Source organism: Zonotrichia albicollis, chromosome 2 (assembly GCF_047830755.1).
Source record: "Zonotrichia albicollis isolate bZonAlb1 chromosome 2, bZonAlb1.hap1, whole genome shotgun sequence".
Lineage (NCBI taxonomy): Eukaryota > Metazoa > Chordata > Aves > Passeriformes > Passerellidae > Zonotrichia > Zonotrichia albicollis.
Window position 1 is genome coordinate 84601893 of NC_133820.1, and position 21922 is coordinate 84623814.

The 21922-nt window shown below is 35.1% G+C and overlaps 1 protein-coding gene and 1 long non-coding RNA gene across 2 annotated transcripts in view; one reads left to right on the forward strand and one right to left on the reverse strand.

Annotated features, from left to right (window-relative positions):
* The window catches only part of LOC113459340 (uncharacterized), a 71767-nt gene extending 56228 nt beyond the window's left edge, over positions 1-15539 (forward strand). Inside the window, exon 3 of the long non-coding RNA XR_003380487.2 lies at positions 15293-15539. This is a non-coding gene — a long non-coding RNA (uncharacterized LOC113459340). The remainder of the gene's footprint in view (positions 1-15292) is intronic.
* Positions 13585-21477, reverse strand: SLITRK6 (SLIT and NTRK like family member 6). The gene is made up of 2 exons (XM_005487481.4): positions 20749-21477; positions 13585-17467 (listed from the first exon to the last, which is right to left on the reverse strand). Exon 2 carries the CDS (start codon positions 17453-17455, stop codon positions 14930-14932), a length of 2526 nt encoding a protein of 841 aa, XP_005487538.2. The 5' UTR covers positions 17456-17467; positions 20749-21477; the 3' UTR covers positions 13585-14929.
* Positions 21478-21922: the final 445 nt, after the last annotated feature.

Genomic DNA, 21922 nt, shown 5'->3' on the forward strand with positions numbered 1-21922 from the left:
ACTGATTTTAAAAAAGATAAATACCAATATCTGGATGTAGAAATAGAATCGATAGATCTAATGATCAACAAATAATGCTGATATATCAATCCACTAATGAATGAGCCATGACAGAATGACTTATATAGCTTTAAGGAAAGAGAAAAATGTCATATTTACAGGACAATAAATCAAAAGGAACCTGAAACTCAGTCCCAAAAATAAATGTGTCCTGAGATTGGATCTGTTCTAGTTCTTTTACAAATAAATTTAAAGTAAATATACAAAATTAAGTGAAGTTCTCAAGATCACAGACTCATTGAATAGTTTAGGGTAGAAGGGGCCTCAAAGAACATCTAGTCTGACCTTCCTGTAATAAGCAGGGACATCTTCAACTAGATTAGGTTGCTCAGACCCCCATCCAACCATGCTTGGAATCTTTCCTGGGATGGGACACTCTTTTGGTGTTTCACCATCCTCATTGTAAAAAATTCTTCTCTATAGCCAGTCTAAGTCTACCCTCTTTTAATTAAAATTCATTACCCCTTGTCCTACCTCAACAGGTCCATGCAAGAGGTTTGTCACCGTGTTTATTACAAGCTCCCTTTGTACACCCATGTACTGCAAGACCACGATGAGGTCTTTTTGAAGTCTTCTCCAGGCTGATCAACCCAAATCATCTCAGACTTTTCTCAGAAGAGTGATGTTTCAGGCCTATGATCATTTCTGTTGCTCTTCTCTGGTCCCACTTCAACAGGTCTACCTCTTCTTTCCTGAGCTGAAGAACACAGAGCCATATGCTGTACAGGTGGTGTGTCTCAAAAGAGCAGAGTAGAGGAAGAAAATCACCTTCATCACCTTGCCGGTGAAGGTTCTCTCGTATTTCTGTCCAGTTTCCATTCGCCTGTATCGCCAAGTACTTCTCAGAAGAGCTGCTCCAAGCCCCTTAAACTCCAAGCCTGTTTGACACTGAGGGTTGTCCTGACCCAGATGCAGCACCTTGCATCTTATGGCTTCTCCTGAGCCCACTTCTCCCCTCTTGAAAGGCATCCTGTCCTTCAGGTGTGTCACCTGAACCACTAAACTTGATGTCATTTACAAACTGATTGAGGGTGCACTCAATCCAGCCATGCCACTGATGAAGACATGAAAAAATACTGGTGCAAATATGGACCCCTGAGGGGCACCACTTGCCACTGATTTCCGTCTGAACGCTGAGCTATTGAGCATTACCTTCTGGATGTGACTATCCAACCAATTCCTCATCCACCCCATAAAATCCCCCAATAAAATCCATCTCTCCCCAGTTTAGAGCATTTGGTGGAGCAATGTTGCCCTTTTCAAACAACTTCCCCATCCTTTATTATCTTAGCACAGCTACTAAGAGGATCTGTTCCATGATCTTCCCAGGGTCTTCTGTTTTCTGGCATTTTTAAGTGTAGATGCATTTTTTCCCTTCTTCCAGTCACCAGGGACCTTACCTGACTGACATGCCTTTTAAAGAATAATGGAGAGTGGCTTGGTAGCTACATCAGCTGATCCCCTCAGGACTCTGGGATATATCTCATAAAGTCCACTAGACTTATGTATGGTCAGTTTCCACAGGTGGTCACAAATCTGAGCTTCTCTATCCTCTGTATGCCTATTTTATATTTTACTGACTGGCTTTTTCTTTTTAAGATGATGTCTGATCTATAAAGATTGGTGTCTGTGGTCTCAGGAACTGTGAGTGTATGTGTATGAATGAATGTGTGAGCACTATTGAAGATCAATCTGCCCTAGATGGTGAGCAGGTGAAGTAGCTTATTAAGTGTGAAAAACAAACAGGGAGAGAAAGAATCTTGTTTGTACTGGCCTGGATGTGGATCAACTTCTTTCAAAATGTTCAAATCCAAAAAAAATGGGTTGCTTATTCACCAAGACCAGAAATAAGACCTTTAAAATCTTTTTGAAGCATAATGGAAAATCAGTTTTCAGATGTGACTTCAAAAACAGAAATGGGGACCGCATTATGTTTTTTGTTTTTTTTTTTTTAAGAAAGGCATGAGGGATAAACCTGTGGGTGGAAGAGTATAGATGTACACATGAATACTTATGCATATTTTACACATTTTACACATGAACATTTTTTTTAAAATGTGCTGTTCACTCATTTTCATTCAGAGGGAAAGTTTACAACAATACTTGTTTTGAAGGAGAAAGACATCCGTTTGTTATGCTAAATGATTTCTAAGCTGAAGATGTGGCATGTTGTTAAACTTCATCTTCTTAACAATACTGCTGTTCTACAATCATTACAAAGAAATTGTAGTATGGAACAATACACAGAGAATATCAGTAAAAAAAAAAGATGCATTTTAAATGGTTTTGTGAATACATGCCCTGTGGTTAGACATAACTGTAGAATTATGTTCGGATGAAACCTGAGGTGACAGTTAAGGGAACACACTAATTTAATAGCAGTTGATGAATTAAGAAACTGTATTACTTTTTAAAACCACTTAGGAAGTCTCCTTTCAAACCCCTTGGTATTCTGGCTTATTCTTCTGGACAGCATGTCAAAATGATTTGGAAACACACAGTCTGTACAAACCACCGTGTCTGGTTCAGATTCTTTTTTCACTTTCTAAAGAAACTTACATCAAAGATTTGTATTTCCATTTCAATAAATATGCTTTGTTTAAGGGTTTTCTGTTCGGGACAAAATAATGCTGATTTATCACAAAATTTATTCTAAGCTGAATACATAACCTGTAGCATCCGTCACTTTATATAAATTTCCTTTAAAAGGAGGAGACTATGCTAATGAGAGAAAGTCCAAGCATTCTTAATGATGATGAACCACTCCTTCATATTTATATGCAGCAGAAACCAAACCATTTACACAAATGTAAATTTCCAGGAAAACTCTTAATATGATGGCACTAGTATCTAATAATTATAATCAAGTATCACAAACTTTATAAACTCCGTGTCACAAAAATATGTATGGCACAATTTGAACTTGACAGTTGTGGTTTCTAAAATATTTTCAAAACAGTCAGGGAATGACTATGACTGAAGGAAAAAAAGAACTTACATACCGAAAGCATAAGGCCCAGTACTGAAGAAGTCCTCAAAGAAGGACATTTCAGTTACTTTTTTGAACGGATTTAAATATTTTCATAATTACTCTTGATATTCCATAACAGATCATTTCAATTTATTTTTTGCCAGTATGAGTATGACTAGTGTTAGAGCAAAATATTATTAATTATGTAAAATTATTAAATTTACAATCTATACTCTCAATGACTACTTCAGAAACTGCAAATCTTTTATCCTTCCTTAAAAACAAAAAATTATATGCCCTGGTCTTGAACCTTCTCAAGTTCTTTGCCCTATTTAATTTCTGTTAAAATGGTTTAGAAGTTCGAATTTTCAGACCAGAGATCCTTTAGGTAATTTATTTTTTCGTATTTCTTGTGTTTTAACACTTGCACAGCCCAAGAAGGATTATGCTTCTTTCCACTATACTCCATCACATATATATGGAAAGAAGTAGCTCTTCATTTGAATCATGCATGGCACAGTCTTATTTGGAAAATAGAGTTCTAGGAGGAAATCTTGATAAACAGTATAAACTATAGGGAAATACAGATCTTTTATTTCTTTAAAAAATCATTTTGATGATTTAAAAAAGTAGGATGTATAATAGGGAAAATATTCTTGCTCTGGAAAAAAACTGGAAACCATTAAATTCTGATTCACATAGAAATACCACCATCGAAGATTCACATTCTGAACTAAATGAAAAAAATAATGAAAATGCAAAAGGAAAAAAAGCTGTATGCCCCATGAACTAATGTTCTTTCAGAAAGATTATTGTAAATTGTGGTCTTTGAATTAAAATGGTGCAGAATATGAAGTGTTCAACCCTCAGTCACTTCTGCTGTGAGAGGTTGTTAAAGGTATAATATAAAAGTCAGTGTGCCTAAATATTGTGTAGGTGCTTAAGCCTTAGCATTTTTTTTTTTTTTCTTTATAAGTATTACTGAATCCTACTAGTGCCATATCTAGACCTAGCTGTCTCCTTCACCAGAATTTTTTGTAATAGTGTCTACTCAAACTTTGTTACAGGCAAAAGGGAGCACATAATAAGGACAAAGCCTAAAATTTATTGTTATTTCAATTAATGTTTTAGCTGTCCAAATCAACTACTACAGAAAATCCTTGCTAATAGCATGGGTTTATTTTCAAAGCAGGCAGAGGTCCCAGCATCAGTAGTTGGAGGGGCCATAGCTCTCTGGATCTAGTGAGGATTTTGGACCTTGCAGTTTTTTCATGTGCCAGGATTTTGGCTTTGATAACACATCTAATATTCACTACAAACCATAAAGGAAATACTTGATATGCCACATTTAGTTCATACAAACAATTCAAAACTTTTATCAAAGATTGAACTTCCTGAATTTGTAGCTGAATCTGTTAATAGACCAGCTGAATTTTGTATTTCCATGCATGTTTTATAGGAATGATTGACAAACATATGTAATGGCAGCTGGAGTGGAAAAATTGATCCATGAACACAGCAACAGTTTAACAATTAGTAGGTAAATGGGTAGAAAAATACCAAACCTATGCCACAGATATGTTAGCAGTGAATCTTTTCCTCTGAAATTTGTGTTCCTGTTTTGCTGGTGGAAACAGGAAAATATTCTTTTTAGGAAAGTCTCACAGGTAAAGGTAAAGACTTAGGCAGATGATGATGTTTAAATAGAAAAGAGGAAATAATTATGTAACATTAATATATTATATAGCTTCCTCTTGCTCCACAGCAATTAGTCTTAAAAAAATTATGCCTATTCCTGCATATCATGGAAAATTACATAGTTTTTTACAACGTAGGTACTTAAGAAGAAAGAAAAAAAAATAAGAAATAAAAAAAAAATCAAACCCATCAAAGCCTGAGGAAATAGGACAAGATCTTACAGACAGGATGACTTTATATTTTCCTAAATATTTTTTTTTAAAAAGGGTGTTTCACAGTAGTTACTATTTCACGTCTCTAAACTAGTTAGAACAGAATTGCAGTAAAAAATTTTGATCCACCACTAAAAGCTTTTCCCAGTTGTGGAAATAAATTCCATAGCTCTTTCATCTACCATGTGAACATTAAATATAGGGTACAATTTATCTCCTCCACAATCTCCTTTAGAAGGTTGGAATAAACATCAGCAACTAATCCAACAGCAGCTCCCACAGAGGCTTGCAGGGCTGGCAGTCAGTTGGTATGAGAGATCCTATTCAGGAATGCCTTTTAAGAGTCTGGCACACAAACCTAATAATTTGTATTCTTATACTAGGGTAATGAGAACTGATAATCTTAGCATGCTACAGAAATGAGCTGTTGTGTTCTACACATATTAGATCAAATTAAAAAGTTGGAACTTCAAATTTGCTAAGGATTGTAAGGAAATAGAAAGTAAAATATCAAAATATTTATTAAAAGTTGTTCATAAATGCATTCATTTTAAGGAATAGAAAACATATAACTCCTAAAGCAAAACATATTTCTCCATCAAGTTGTACTTTAATGGAACATTCCAAGTCAGCTTGAGATGTAATTCTTTTTCTTCCTCTCCTCATATAAATATTTATTTGCTTGTTTGCATAGTGATTTTTTTACACCAAAAGAGAAAGGAACAAAAATAATGAGTTATGCACTAGTACATTTATTAGGACCTTAAGGATCTGTGTTGTTTTAAAAGCTCACTATAGAGATCATTGGCCAGTGGTGAACAACAAAGAGTTAATTGTTACCAAAAACCCATCAACTTAAATTTATCCAGGCTACAAAATTTTACATACATGAAAAAAGACATTTTAAAAAGAGAAGAAAGAAAATAAAGAACAAAATGAGATGGATGATAAATAAAAATAAGTGATAGGTTATGCAGAGAACAATAGATACATACTTGAAATATTTTAATGACTTTTTATTTTAATTAAAACACAATGTTTTTCAGTCCTCTCTTGGATTTACCTTTTATGTGTGAGACCAAGGATTCACTGGAGAATCAGGAGAATACAACTGTGTATTAAGTCAGCCAAATTCCATAACTGTGTTGGGCATTTGATGTCTGAAGAAAGCATCTTATGTAGGAATAAAAATTTCAAAATTATGTGGCAGTGTATTTACATATTTAGGTAGAAAACAAATGCATTTTTTTTATTGATGTTCTTTGTCAAAGATTTACATGATTGGCTTCTAATCTTCTGCTTTTAAACTCTAGGAATAACAAGTATTTTTGTTTATTTCTAAAAGCTTTTGAACTCATGTTCATGTTTAATCTCAAGCTAGAATTTATTCTATTGAATATTTTGATGACTATCTGTGATTAATTCAGTCCTTTGCTTCGTCCACATGTGGCTAAACAATTGGTCTGGTAAGAACATGTCTGTGTATGTACTGCCTTTCAGAGGTTTAATTTACAAGATAGTATATATAAGACCTATCAAAAGCATACAAATTATAGGCATTTTTATTAAAAAATATTCTATTACCAAAGTTAGGAAACCACTTCCAGATATAGGTCTAGTTAGGTCTGAGAAATTTGGTTTCCACAAAGATATAAAAGTATGTAATATTTGTACAAGTACATATAATGAACTTACTAACAGCCATCATAGGACAAATCAAAGACCCATTTAGTATCCAGTCTTCAAAAATAGCTAACTTAAATAGCTAAAGATTATAAGAAACATGGAAATATAATTGCATAAATATTTGCCCTAAATCTGTATAGAAGTACTGGGTTTCGGATAAGAGATAACATATCATAGGAGGATTTTAAAAAAGCTGATTACTAAGTAGCATGAAGGACTGCACTTAGACCAAAGAGTGTTGTTCCAATTGCTGCTTCATAATTTGAAAGACTTAAAGTAGAATTTTTTTGTGAAATAATTTTTAATTTAAAACATACTTTACTTATATACTGCTTAATAATTTGTCCTTTTGACAAACATAATATATTGAATTAAAACCTGGAAGAAGTTTTGAAAAACTATGATTCTTACCTTTGAAATGAGTATAGAATTACACCAGCAGTATGTCATGAAAACAAGAATCATTAGTTCTACCAGTACAGAAAGGGACACTCTTCAAGTCTTTCAGATAGTTTCTGTATTTTATTTAGAAATCTGAAGTCATCTATACTGGAAGAAAGTGCTTTTAATAATAAACTTATATAGCCAGAGTTCACCATCACCAATATACCGCTATCAAAGAAGTACTGTTTATTTGATGCAAAATCCAAATGACTGTATCTGCATGTTAAAGAAAGCGTTACATGAAAAGCTGTTATTTCATGTCAGTGTTTGGTGACTAATGCCTTTTTCCTTAACTTTTTATTCAGGAAGCCTGTGTATAGAAAAGTAAGACTGTAGACTATTTTGCCCTAAAAAATCTTTTGCAGAATCATATCAGAACCACAGATATTGTCCCTGGAAGAGACCTCTGGAAGCTGTCTAGTCCAACCTCCTGCTTCAGGGGTGTGAGGTTCCATGGGTACTTTAGGCACGGTGTCTCAATGCTGCAGCAGCGAAGGCGGTTTTCTTAGTATTCTCATGTATTTTAGGCTTTTATTATTCACATTTACTTTATAACTCACACCGTGATCTTCTTAGCATACCTAGGTGTTACAAAAAATGAGGGGAAGAAAGAGACACATACCTTTTCATTTTTCAGGAGACCGTGTCATGGGAGTATTCAGAATAAATTTTGTGAAGTATTTTTTTTTACATATGGTCAGGCCTTATTGTTAAGAACAGGTAAGGCTCTGGTCTTGTCTGGTTCCAGCTTATGCTGTTTGGAAAACAATAGAATGCAGCAACACCCCAATACTTTTGTAAGTGCTTTTTTCTGTATGTATCTGTGCAGACAAATCCATAGACTTCTAAGATGCTTCTGCATTACTCTGTATCTGAAAAACATAATTCCTTAGCTTTAATGGCCCTTGGATCAGGGCATTAATCAAAAATTCAGAGGGGAATCTTTTTCTTTACATAAATGCTTTTATATGGGGAATAATAAAGCTTCTGTATATTCTGCAGTCATTTTTATGAATAAAAATAATCATGGAAGCTGAGACTGCAAAAAGTCCAACTTCAGATGACATTTTAGTCCTTAGAATCTATAATAAACAATTACTTTAGAATTTACAAAATATGATTCAGCCTTCATACTATCATGTATGGCACCATGAAAATACCTATCCTCTGCACAACATTTCCCTTCAGGAAATCCGAATATGTGAGTGATCAGGAATGCCACCTGCCTCCCATCTCTTCTGAAGTGATATATTACTTAAAGACACTTGTGTAACATGAGGCAATTAAAATCTCCAAATATTAATCTTCATTTTATTATTATTTAATGGAAATATTTACCTTTTGTTTAAAATAGCATCTAAATGCTTCATTAACACAAGATTTAGTGATGTTTTGTGTTCATACTTAAGTAATGTGATACAACATTGTGGATGGAACATTGAGCACCTCAAGATGAGCAAGATGAGAAAAGCAATCCAAGTCTTGAACTGTTGCTCAAGAACCTTTCCTCTGTAAAAAAATGATGGATGTTTTTCACTGCCCTCCAAGTACCCAAAATTCCAGGGTGTCTGGATTCCAATAAACTTTCCCAGAATTCTCAGCCTGAAATCTTGTTTGTATCAAGCTTGAAACTTCTTGTATCAAGTTTCATAGATATCTGATATCTATGGGGTCTTCTCAAACAACATCTATGGGATTTGATCTAACAGGTATATCTAAAGGATATTTAACACACAAGATCTTAAAATCGCAATGGCAACATCTTATCACTTACAAAAGAACGTGCTTGCATAGACTATTAGTTAGCTCAAATCCTTCTTTTTTGCATGCCATATGAACTGTGTAAACGTGATGTGCTGCAGGAATGGAAATCCATTGTATTCTACTCTCCAAAAAGCATATATAACAAAGATACAAAAGAATTTGTCTGGTTTGGTCTCCTTTCCCAGGAAATGTACTTTTAAAGTTATTATTATTAAACAGTACACTACACCATTTCATTTGGAAATATGAGGGAAAGTAGTAGATTATATTTGAAAGTTTGTTATTTTTTTGTTAATATGTCTTAGAATGAAACATTTAATATGCATTCAACCCAAATACGCGTCATTATGGAAGTGTTATGTTGGCTTTGAATTTTGAAAAATGGAAAGATGCTGAGCTGTCTTAATTTAAAACTAAAAATAATGCTAACTTTTATGAGCTGACAAAATAAACTTCATAGTTTCTTTTAAAAAGCAAGTTTATCCTGGCATGCTATAGTATTTCTTCATATATAAAAGGTTTCATATTTCTTTCTATTTGAAAAAGTAATTACTCTTCTCTGGTTTATTTGGTAAATAATTAAAACTAGAAGAATTTTAAAACTTCTAAACTTGTAAAAAATATTATCTGAAAATGAAATAGTCCGGATGAATTTTTTAACAAAAACAAACAGCTGAAATTATAATAAATAACATTTCTCCTTGAAGCATGAAACCGTATTGTTTCTTCTTTTCTGTATTCCAGCATTCCATTTCATAAACTGTAAGTAAAAATCAAGTAGAAGTAGTCCTTCCAGTAGCAATATTCACATACTGTGAATGTTTTGAAGTTAATGTCTTAGAACATGAAACTTTGGTAAATGTTTTATGAAATGTACTGTGTGCATGTACTTGCACTCTTGCATCTTGGTGAAGCTGAATAAATAAAATAAAAATTCTTCATTGCATTTTTGCTTTCATAGAGATGAACAGCATCTGGCCTTTTATGTTCTTCCTCAAGGTTAGCTGCTTTCCATTAGACTGCGGCTCTTTAGAATTTGTTCTGTTGTGTCAAACAGCCAAGGCTGACTGTTAGGAGATGTGCAGGAAAAAAAAACACCATATTTTATCTTTTCATTATGGAAAATATATTGAGTCCAGATACAGTTCACTTCTGTTTTAAGGAACAGAAGGATTTGGCTCCTCAAACAACATAAAGAATATCACAAACTCAGAAAATTGAAAGACAGTTTTTGACTTATAACACAAGATTATCTTCCCTGTCTCAGATCCCAATGGTGCACCAATCATCAGGTCCCAGAGGAACTCACCACTGAAGACAATGCATACAATGAAAAAACTCTCCAAGGAGTAGATTTCAATTGCAACAGATTGTAATGCCAGAGGGCAGTCTACCGCTGAGCATGAAATTCGTTAATGGAAATGCAGATATTCTCTGTTAGGGAGTACAACAGAAACAAATGTCCCAGTCTTAAGAAAGTTTCTGATCTTTTGAAATAAGTGTTGGATTGGCCTTCAATCTCAGGATGATTTCAGTACATCTACACGAAACTTGCAGATTGTTTTGGTGTGACTAATAAAGTGTGTTGCTGTAGACGTTGACATCCTCAGAATGTTAATCCAGAATTCCTTCTGGTGATGACTTTGAGATTCAGTCTCCATTTTTTCTTCTTGCTGCTATCACTTTATCCTGTGAAATAATGTCTTATTTGTGATAACTATTATTTTTTATTAACATACCAGAAATGAATCCTTCTAAGGTGTGGTTTCCCATCCTGGCCAAACTTATTTATTCGGTTTCACACACTATACAATTAGTAATCTCTTTGTAGGTAAGTTAAGTGGTACATGGCAAACATCTCCAATCTGGAGTCATACAGGGAACAGTTTTGTCATGCAAAGAGGGGCTGAAAATTGATCCTCAGATTCCAATCAGAGAAACATTGATTGCAAGTTGAAAAGGATTATATCCAAATCTGATAGGTTCGACACACCACTGAAAATAAGTACAAACTAGTTTTCAATCTGGAATAGATGACAGAAAGGTTGATCTGCCATTCAAATGGAAAAGAACATGCAAAATTATTAGGCCATTTCTGAATAGGCAAATGTCCTAATTGATGTGTACATTTATAGTCTTTGTTGGATAAGGTTTTTTAAGTGCAGGATTGGGTTTTATGTCTTTTAAAAAGCTTGGAGAGGCATCACTGCAGGCAATACAATCAAGTACCAGTGCTAAAAGTTTATGGGAAATTTACTTGTAGCAGGAAGAAAAAGAAAAAAAGAGAAAGACAATTGTCTTCTATGAAGCTGAAAATATAAGCTCAGTTTAAAACAAAAAAGTGCAATTAATGATTTTAATATGTTTATTTAGGGAACAGGTCTGTTCAAATGTGAGGTGAAAAACGGTAGTGTTGGTTACCTTGAGGTACCCTAGCAACAACATCATAGCTGCCACTTACACCAGTGTGCTTGACGAAGCACTGTTCTCGCACTCAATTGAGCTCTCATCTTGACAGGAAAAAAATGGATCCACTTTGTTGCACACTGTCAAACATGCTTTGCTTTCCACCCTCCATTATTCTAGCTAAGTAAAAATGTATCAAACCACTTGACTATGCCTGTCACTGAAAAAAAAAATAAAAATATGACAATAGGGTTTTAACAAGAAAATTTATGAATATGCTTCCCAGCTTTCTGCAAGCATCAATAGCAACACATTTCCAGTTGTTAGAATATTCCAAAAAACTTCTAGAAATGGATATCACATCCTTCTTTCTTATGTGATGTCGTTCTTATGTCATTATTTTATTTTTATAAGCAGACAATGATTTTCTTTAGCTGAAAAATGGTCATATGATGTCAAACCTTTGTCCTTTTTTGTTTTGGCAGTGTACATTTTCCTCATAGTTGGAAAAATCACTATCTGAATGTAAGGCAGACCCCTCCCTTCTCATTATAAAGGCTCACTGCATGGCAGCCCAGTAGGCAACGTGATGATAGGAAAGTGGACAGCCAGCCACATCCTGGAGAATCCTGGATATTGCCAAAGCCCTTGCAGTGTTATACAGACTGCCACAGAGCACAGTTGTCCTTACAAAGTGAAAGGCATGACTCTCCCTTCTGAAGGAAAGCTAAATGGTAAAGGTCTCTTTAATCCTGCTGAGCGAGGCTCCCGTACAGCTGTGTAACTGACTTGCTTTGACATTAATTTAGCTCACTCTTCCTTCTGATGCTTTGAGACTGCAAGGGAAAAGAATGTTTGCCACACTGTTGTCCTCAACATTCTGCCAAGTAACTGTTAGCAGCTAAGCAAAGTGACATCTGTGCATGTGGCAATTGTCTTTAGTCTGAAGCTATTTCTCTTAAATCTAAGCCGGAGGGCTTGAATCACCATTTCCCCTCATCTTGCCAATTGCAGGGTGTTATTTTTACACACTTTTTTTTTTTTTTTGGAAATAACTACTGAAATCAACGACACTGAAATAATAAATTATGTTATCAAGTACCATTTACACTTGCATTCTGACTTTTTCCATTACAATAACTTGAGATCTCTGAGAATTTGAAAAAGAAAAATTTAATGTGTCTGATTCAGCATTCAAAGCTTTCTATTTCCATTAAATAAATTCAATTTTTAACTGCATTTAATTATTATATATAGTAAATTTATTTGATTTTTTTTCCCTATGTGAAACTAAATTCTTTAAATGGAGACACTTAGTGTCATTTTAGTGCTCTAAGCCATCCCATCTGTCCCCCAGATGCTCCTCCAGATCCAGGCATGGGTTTCCATAGGTTCTATGCTCATGAAACACATTAACATGTGCTTGAATATGCAAGTATATCTAAAATAACATCCCATAACTCATTTAATGCAAAGTTATTGCACGCACATTTTCCCTTTTTTCTCACCCCTACCTGCACAAGCAATATTTGATATTGTCTTTCACAGTCTGGAATGAAGATAAAAATGAAACAAAATATGTTGTTGCCACATTTACTCTTCATAATCTTCCAAAATAGACAGGTTTTCTGATTAAATTATTCTTAGATATAGAAAGAAGAAATAATACTTCTCTAATAACTGGAATTTTAATTTTTTAAAGTCAGGTTTTACTTCCATAACAAACTGGTAACACCTCAAAAATGTTAATAAGGAAGTTGATTTGTTAACAGAGACAAAAGATGGTCAGATCCTCAAACTACAGAAATTAGTATAGCACCATAAAAGTTGTTATGTCTGTGCAAATTTGAAAGAACTGAGAATCTGACTTTCATATATAATATAGGATTTTTTTTCTGTCAGAAACTTATGTAGAAGAACATGAAGAACTCTAATTTGTATATACAAAAAGATAAGACATGGACAGTATTTTGAACTAAAGAATATATATCTTTTCACTTTGAGTTTATCAATATTTCAATGCTAAATTTAGCATACATATCTATACATGTAGTAATTAAGCTGATTTTTCACTTTACAAATAGGAATTAGGAAAAAAAAAACCCTCATGCATAGTCAGTTTACAAAAGATTTGCTTGGAGGAAGATAGATGCAGGTCAGAAATTGTGTTTTGGCACCACATCAGTCATGCACAGAAATTGAATGACCTTACTGAACTCAGGATAAGACGCTTCTGTCCACATGGCAAGAGTGAGAAGAATCATTGTGTTTAATTCCCAAGTAGTTTAAAACTTGTGCATGCAGAAGTTGCTGCCTTCTTTAAAAAGTGACCTTTAAGAAAAAGACATTTAAAAAACTCTTTATTTCTTTTTCATTAATAGAGAGCAGTTCCTTGATTAGCTTGAAAATTAGCCAAGAATAAGCTTTTTCTTTTCTTGTGAGTTGGAAAGAAAAAAATACAAAATTATACAGAATAAATAGTAAATATAAATCTAGCGAGAATTCATTGCAAAAATAAACCTGGAGTGTTCTATGTGTTTGTAACCTATTTTTCCCACAACACTTTATTTTCTTCTAATTTCAGAAAATATATTTTTGTACAAATAGCTAAATACTACTATTCTTCCTCATGTGTGTATTGTTGCAGTTATTCTGTCTGAGTGTTGCTTTTGGTTAGGGTGGAAAAGGACCTGTATATGCACTTGGAAATTCCTAGCCACAGCAAACTCATTTCCTTCAAGAATATTTAAAGCCAGCACAGAAGTTATTTATATACATATGTATATATATATATTTATAAAAAACCAAACTTATTAAACACAGTAACATAATTACAGCTGATTCTCAGTAGCTTTTCAAATTACCCAGGATTATGAGTTGAAACACCAGTGATGCACAATATCTTATAGCAGCAGCTCAAGAAAAGATTGTCCAAACTTAGGTAAAGCTATCAGATAGGGAAAGTAGCAAAAGGCTTGCAGTTTTCTTTGTTGAAGATGTTGGGTAAACATGGATGCATATTTTTCCTTCCACATACAGATACAGAATTCAAATAAAGTTCTGTGTAGAATACTTAAATATTTGCAGGCTTTGGGTGAATAAACAAAAATATTTTATCTGTTTTCCTTTTTAACTGACATTTAGTATGACAACTTTTCAACTCCTTTCATATTTATTATAAAGGTATGTAAGGTGTAGTTGTAGACAGTGGTCATGTATGCAGTGCATGTACTAACCTAACATATACACTCTAAGGTTATAAATACAAACACAGGTGTTGGAATTTCCTTTTTTTTTTTTTGGTCTTTTTGTTATTTAAAAGGAATCTAATTAAATGGAGGGAAAAAAGAAGGGGTAAAGGGAATGAACTTTTTTTCCATAGGTTGGGAAAGAGAAGTGAATGGAGAGTGGCATATACACCTTTTCAAAATGATGAGGAATGGTGCAATAAGCAATCTTCCTCACACAGTTCAATCAGATTAAATTCTTGCTTAACTTGGGGTTTGACATATTGCCTGCTCACAACCCCATGGCTTCCCACAGTGATCCCTGAGTTTTTCTTTGCTAGGATTACTGCTGTGCTTAAGTTCTGACTGTTGACATGTTTTTATAAGGCACTTTTATTTACAATGATTCCACCTTAAAGTAAAATCACAGAAACTCGGCCCCAGCCCCATGTATTATCACTTCACGTCTGCTGCTCCAGGACTTCCAGATAGTCAGGCTCAGCATGTAAATTAGCCTTGAGCTCAAAATACTCATTTTTAGTTTGTTCTAGAAAAACCTTTCTTGGCCTTGAGTACATGAGTGTCTCCATTAGCTTCAACTCTTCATGTGTTCCAGGATAACGAACTTCCATGTCAGGCTGGAGCTGGACAATATTTTTTCTTAGATATTCTGTGATCCCAAGTTGCTGTAGCTCTCTTTCTTTTTCAAGAATGTTTCTATACAAGCAGCTAGCATCCTGAAAAGACAGAAATTCAGCAGACTGGTCTGTAGCCTTGTATTTGACGTTTGGACCTGTAAGTGGTGAACTGTTCTCTCTTTCCAGGAGACTTCTGCAAAGATATTTGGAATCATTAGCTTCCTTCTCACTTCCCTCCTCCTGCTGCTGCTCGGTGTGCTTGGGGCTGAAGGATGGGCTGTGGTACACCTGAACCATGGGGGTAACTATTCTTTGCTCATAGAGAGTGGCAGCTGGGCGCTCCGTGGTGTGGTGTGTTGTCTTATGCCCATACATGCTGTACTGAAGGTGAACAGGGCTGCTGTCCCTCACTTGTTCATCCACTTGCTTCTTTTTGCACCTCCTGCGCCGGTGCAGGACAAGAACAACTATTCCTGCTGCACAAAACACAATAGTTATAAACACAATGAGCAGTCCTAATATTAGAACTGAAAGTGGGACAGCATCTGTAAGAGACCGCAGGATGGTGTCTGCGGTGTTGGCAGTAGGAGAAGAAGTTGTCACAACTACAAAGCTGGCATGGGTTGGTAGGGCAGGGCTGTTTATTAAACCTGGACACAAGACTTCACTCTTTAGGGATTTCAATTCTTTTTTTGCTAAGTGCCCGGGAGATTTACAAAAAATATCACCCATCATGGTATTCTTACTCAATTTTTGTATCCATTTTTGCAGTCCAACTGAATCACAAGTACAGTCCCAAGGGTTGTCTTCAAGTTCAATTTGTACCAGCATATCCAGTTCATCCAAAACATTGCTTACAGGCAAATGAGCAAATTGGTTTGTTTTCAGATTTAGTCTGGTGAGGGGAACACCTGAAAAGATATGGGGTGGCAAAGCCTGCAGAAGGTTGTTATTTAGGTAGAGAACTTTCAGTTTTGGCATTACATTAAATGTCCCTGGCAAAACTTCTTTGATGGCATTATATTCAAGGTACAAGTACTCAAGGTGCTGAAGGCCAAGGAAGAGATTTTGACTTAGCTTTGTAAGATGATTGCCATTGAGATATAGTTTCTGTAGTCTGGTCAGATTCATAAAGGAACCTTCCTCAAGGATCTCAATGCGATTGTTCCCCAGGTGAAGCATTTCCAGGCTGGCATAGTCCACAAGATCTGATTTCAATAACGTCTGAATAATGTTTCCAGCTAGGATAAGCTTTTTAGGATTTGGAGGAGGAGGTCCTAAATCAGACAAGCTTTCAATATTTCGCTCCTGGCAGTGCATAAGAGCTCCTGAGAGCATATGGCTGGTGCAGTGACAAGGGACAGGACAAGAGATTCCTGGAAATGTAGTAGGCTTGGAAGTATGAAGCACTAAACTTGGTTCTTTAGTAGGAGCTTTCAGGAGAGGAATCACCTTAGTTGATAGATGATTATCATTGATAGCGGTGGTTACAACCAAGGGCAGTGATCCTGAAGGATCTTCAAGTTCATTAACAGGATGGGTGGGACAAAGAGATTCTTTTTTCAGCCGGCTTAATATGCTGCCTTTGATAACTGAAGGGCTATTGCATACAACATCACCTATTATGGACTGAGGAGGCATGTTTTCTAGCCATATCTTCAGCTGCAACAAATCACAGTTACAGGCCCATTTATTGTCTTCCAACTGAAGGTCTAGTATTCTTCCAATGTGTTCCAAAAAGCCAACATAGGGCAGTGTCTGTAACTGGTTTCCGCGCAGATCTAAATGGGTCAATGGCACAAAACGAAATATGTTTGGAGGAAGATACTCAATGGCATTATCATTCAAAATAAGCACTTTAAGCCTGTTGAGCTTGCTAAAGGCACTTGCTTCAATCACTGTGATGAAATTGTTGTCTGCTTGAAGAAACTCCAAATTTTCCAATCCATTAAACGTATCTTCTTTAAGTGTTTCCAAAGAATTGTGATTGATATGAAGTTGCTTAAGTAGGCTGAGACCATTGAAAGCCCCAGGCTCAATATCTGCTATATTGTTAAAACCAAGATGCAGAGAAATAGCATTAACAAGGCCAGCAAAATCATTCACATGTAACATACTCAGACCATTGTTTAACAGATTAAGATGGAAAGGCCGTGATGGTGGGACATTTATTTCTGATATCATCTTGATGTCTCTTTTGTCACAGTTGATAATCATGGTGTCATCCTTTTCTTCACAGGAACACAGACTCTGACAAGATCCTCTGACTGAAGAAAAAGAAGGCTGTGACTGGAAAGGATCGGATGCAACCACAATTGAGCATAGAACAAAAATCCAAAGCTTCATCATGTCCAGCAGATTCTATGAAAAAAAAAAAAAAAGAAAATAAGTAATAGAGTCATGATTTCACAAGGTTTGGGTTGTTTGTTTGGGGGGATTTTGTGGCTTTGTTTGCTGGAGTTTTTTTGGTTTTTGTTTTTTGGGTTTTTTTCTTTTTGTTTTTCTTTTCCCTGGCATAACAGAAAGAAAAAAACATTCCTAATCTTCATCACTGTGCTACTTCTCCTTCCAAGGGCTATCATATCATGCAAAACAATTGAATTATTTTCTAATTAGAGAATATAAATTTAGTTTGATGTACTGAATGAATAAACAGAGTCATAAGGGGAAATCTTCAGTACTTTCATGCTGATATCCAAAGTAGGATGTAATCAGGAGTGTGTTGGTTTTATTCATATACTGTATAGACTGCCAGTGGAAAACAGTAATAATTTACTGTTCCAAGAAGCTTATATCAAAGCTAATATAATATTTTGAACCATTGCTTTCTGTCACTATATAACACTGCAAATGTTAAGAGTACCTTGCTAAGATTAACTTAATGCTACCCAGCTGCTGAAGAGAAATAAGATTTGGTTTGGATCAGTAATGTGTTGTGAGCAAAAGCCCATTCTTGCAGGGTACAGGGAATCTCTCTTCAGTTCTGCATTATGTATGGAAATCAAAGGGTATTTCCTCTGAAATCCTTGTACCCACAAACTGAAAAGGACATGGACAAAATAATCATCTCTCTTTGCTTAAATTTTAATGCATATGTTGTAGACTGTGGGTGAAAGTGGGGCCACAGCACAAAGTACTGTAATGTTCACATGTAATGTACATACAAAAAAATTTGCGTACACCATGTTAAAAAAGAGAACTGAGAATGCAGTGTGTGCCAGAAAAAACAAGCAAGCAAGGGCAAACTTTTTGAGATTAGTATTAGACTCCTCCCAATGATAATAATCATCAATTTCCACAGTGAAATGTATATGGACTTGACTGTGCTTTACAAATTAAAAATTATCACCACTATCAACTATTTGTTATGTAATATAATTATCACCTTTCCATCTGATCTTAGACTTTGAAACACTTGATAAATGCATCATTACAATACAGCTATGAAGTTGCAAGTAAAATTTAGATGTTTAAATCAGTCATTTATTATTGGCTTGAATTAAGTTGTCCTATAGGCTATTAGAAGATTCTCTGTTTCTTTCTGTCAAGGCTGCCTAATTAGCAAGACCAATGGTAACTCCTGATACATAAGATAGAGGGAAATCGCTGTTTAAAATCTTTAGTTAAGTATTTCCAAATTTCAAAAAAAGTAAATAATAACCAAAAAATCCCCTAAAATGCAATGGATTATTTAAAATCAGTAATGTTTATGGGGTGTGCTATTTATTTGAGTACTGAACTAAGCAAGACCCTTAAGTAATCCATCTAATAAAGGTCAGAATCTTTCAAACTAGGCTATTGAAAGATGAAATATAGAATGTCACTACACAACTAACAGTGTCAGTTTCTGAAAGATTAGAACATTTTACAAGGATCAATTCAATACATGCATGAACATTTTTATAGTGTGGTCATATGATTTGGCATCTCATCAATGCATATTTTGAATATCATGCACCTTGGTTACTAGAAACACTATTTCTCAAGGCTTCCCTTAGAACAGATTGCAAAGCTTTACACATGCAAGCACTTAAATGCTGTGGCATGAGTATTACACACACACACACAAAGAACAACAGTGTGTCCACAGTGAATTTTGTTTTTCTCCATGAGTAGCTTCTGATAAGTGAGAGTAGAAATACGAGTTTATAAGTAGTAAGTACAATTCACATTGTGAGAAAAATTGTCCTTAAAAGTATGAGCTTTTATCTTTGTTTTAGTAGTTGCAATATAATTTTGTTGCCTCATATAACCCTCCTTGAACTCCAGCTGCCCATGTTTAATATATATGTCTTTAAGTCTGTTTTCCCAAGAAGTATTTGATAAGACACACCATGCCAAGATGTTATTTTAAAATATGCAGAATAATTCCAGGATCACATTATGCTAGAGACTTATCCTTGCTTTACATGCATCACTATCCTTTCCAGTGACCCAAGGTAAAAAATACAAGCTCTTGACACAGATGCCGGCTTCAAACCTATGCTATGACTAATTCAACTTTATTTCTGTACACTTTTTCTCATTAGAAATTCCAGTGTCAATCCGCATCAAATTCAAACAACACTTATAAAGTCCTTGAGCAAAATTAAACGAAAAAAGAAATCTTTAAGGCATGTTGCATTCTATTGCATATTGAGAAATTAGGTTACTAAAATTAAAGCCTTCCTCTCAGAGATGAAAGTAACATTTGTAACCAATTGGAAAACATTCACATTTTAATCATCGTCATACTTCTGCAAGCAGCACTGCCAGAACTCTCTCACACACATATATATACCCACAAAATAAAAATTAATAGGAGAGTTTTATTCTTTTTCCTTTCTCCATTTAATTTTTCTAAACACTCAGAAACATGTAATGAAGTTCTCAGTGGGCTACTATTGTAAAATAAAAACTGCCCTCTTGTAACAGATGACTAACATTTAACTGAAAGTATTCACAATACAACAAAGTGTAATTTGAAAGACTTTTCATGTGGTGAGTTTTTTCAGCAAATTCCATGTAGTAACTTAAGGTTTTTTTATCTGCTTTCGTGTAAGTCACTGCTGACTGCATACTGTAACTAAACTCTGTAGGAATTCTAAAAGACTAAAAAATGTCACAGTTTTTTCTATGAGGCAAAGTTGAATACTTCCAGAAGTAGTCACCTTACAGCAAACACATCTCTTGCTTGCTAAGTAATAATTGATTTGGTTTTAAAACATTGAAATAGCTTGTTTCATTATGCTTGAGGGTTTATTTGTTTGATTTTCTTATTTTAGCTATATATATAAAAAAACAACTATGATGATGATTTTCAAACCCCCAAGCTAAGAATTAGTAATTTCTAAAAGCCTTTGGGATTTTTTATTAAATTCTTAAGGGAATTGCACTCAGATGATGCATTTAAGACCATTTTTGCGCTTGAAATAAAACCAAACACCCATTCCTCTCCCTTAAGAGGTTCAAGAACAACATTCCCTTAATGCACATATTCTACACAGTAATCAGTTTGAATAAATGTCCCTGCAAACTGTTTAAAATGCAGTATAAACTGCCATCATTTAACATAAAAGTTATGCAGATAAATAAATGCAACTTTTACTGAGAAGTGAAATTCTCATGTGCTTAGCTAATTAGCTAACCAGAATCTTTCTTACCTGTACAGCAGCAACACTCCCTGGTACACTCAGTAATGCACAGTTGGAGCAGCTGTTTCCATGCAATGTAATTTTTCCCTCTGAAAAACGCACACTTTTTTCTGAGTTTCCCTTTGCTGCAAGCTCCGGTAATGCTACAGCTCCATAAAGTTAAAATCCTTGTTCAGAAGACAAAGTACAAAGCATTCGATTGAAAAAATCTTCCAGGCAGCCGTGCACGTCAGACCATCCTGTAAGCAGTTGTCCTTTTTCCTCAATTAAAATTCACAGCATACTTCACAGCTAGGCTGACTTTTCTGCATATAGTTAACTGTTTGCAAGCATTTGGATGCAGTAAACAAACAAGATGCTCAGCAGAGCTTGACTTGATCACTTGGTTTGTCAGATTTTTAGATGCAAGCTGCTCCTGTGTTCTCTCTGTTCTTTCTAGTCTTTCTTGTTAGCTCAGTTTGTTATTAGTCAGATTGCCAGGGGCTGGGAGGTAGGCGTAAATAAAGAGACTTCTTGGCTTTTGACTCAGCCTTTAAGCCCTTCCCCACCAGAGAGCTTTAATCTGCCAATGTCATTTAATACAAGATACAGCTCCACCTTGAGACAGATCAGCTCCTCCTCCTGCAATTTCTCTCACCTCTTTTTCCCCTTATCTAAGTGAGCCTCAGAAAGTAAAATTCAGCTAAATATCTTCTAGGTTGCTTAAGGGCTGTTAATACCCGATTTTGCAAAAAACAGTAAACATCCACTGCAGCTCCTTCAGTTTGTTCTCTTGGGCAGTCCCTGCATTTAGTTTGTATCTGCAAATGCTTGCTTTAGAAACCTGAAAGCATTCCAGCCCAAATACACTCCACAAATCGCACCACAAGGGAAACTTTGTCCTCTGGAAAATATGTCTATCACGTTGAAGTGCAGAATCATTCAAATATATAAATGAGACTGTAAAGCTGTCAATCCAGTCCACTCAGTGTGAATGGGGTAGGGGTGAGCATGCACAGTTGTACATACTTTATTATGGAAAAATAAAATTATGGAATATTAGTGCTTCTGCTTGCACAATGACTGCCGTCAGCCCTTTTTTAAACTGCCCATCCTGCTCTGTAGGAAGAAGACTGGGTTGATTGTAATTGTCTGTTTCACAGATGTTAGCACACCATGGTATCTGTCCGTGTGAGATTGCATT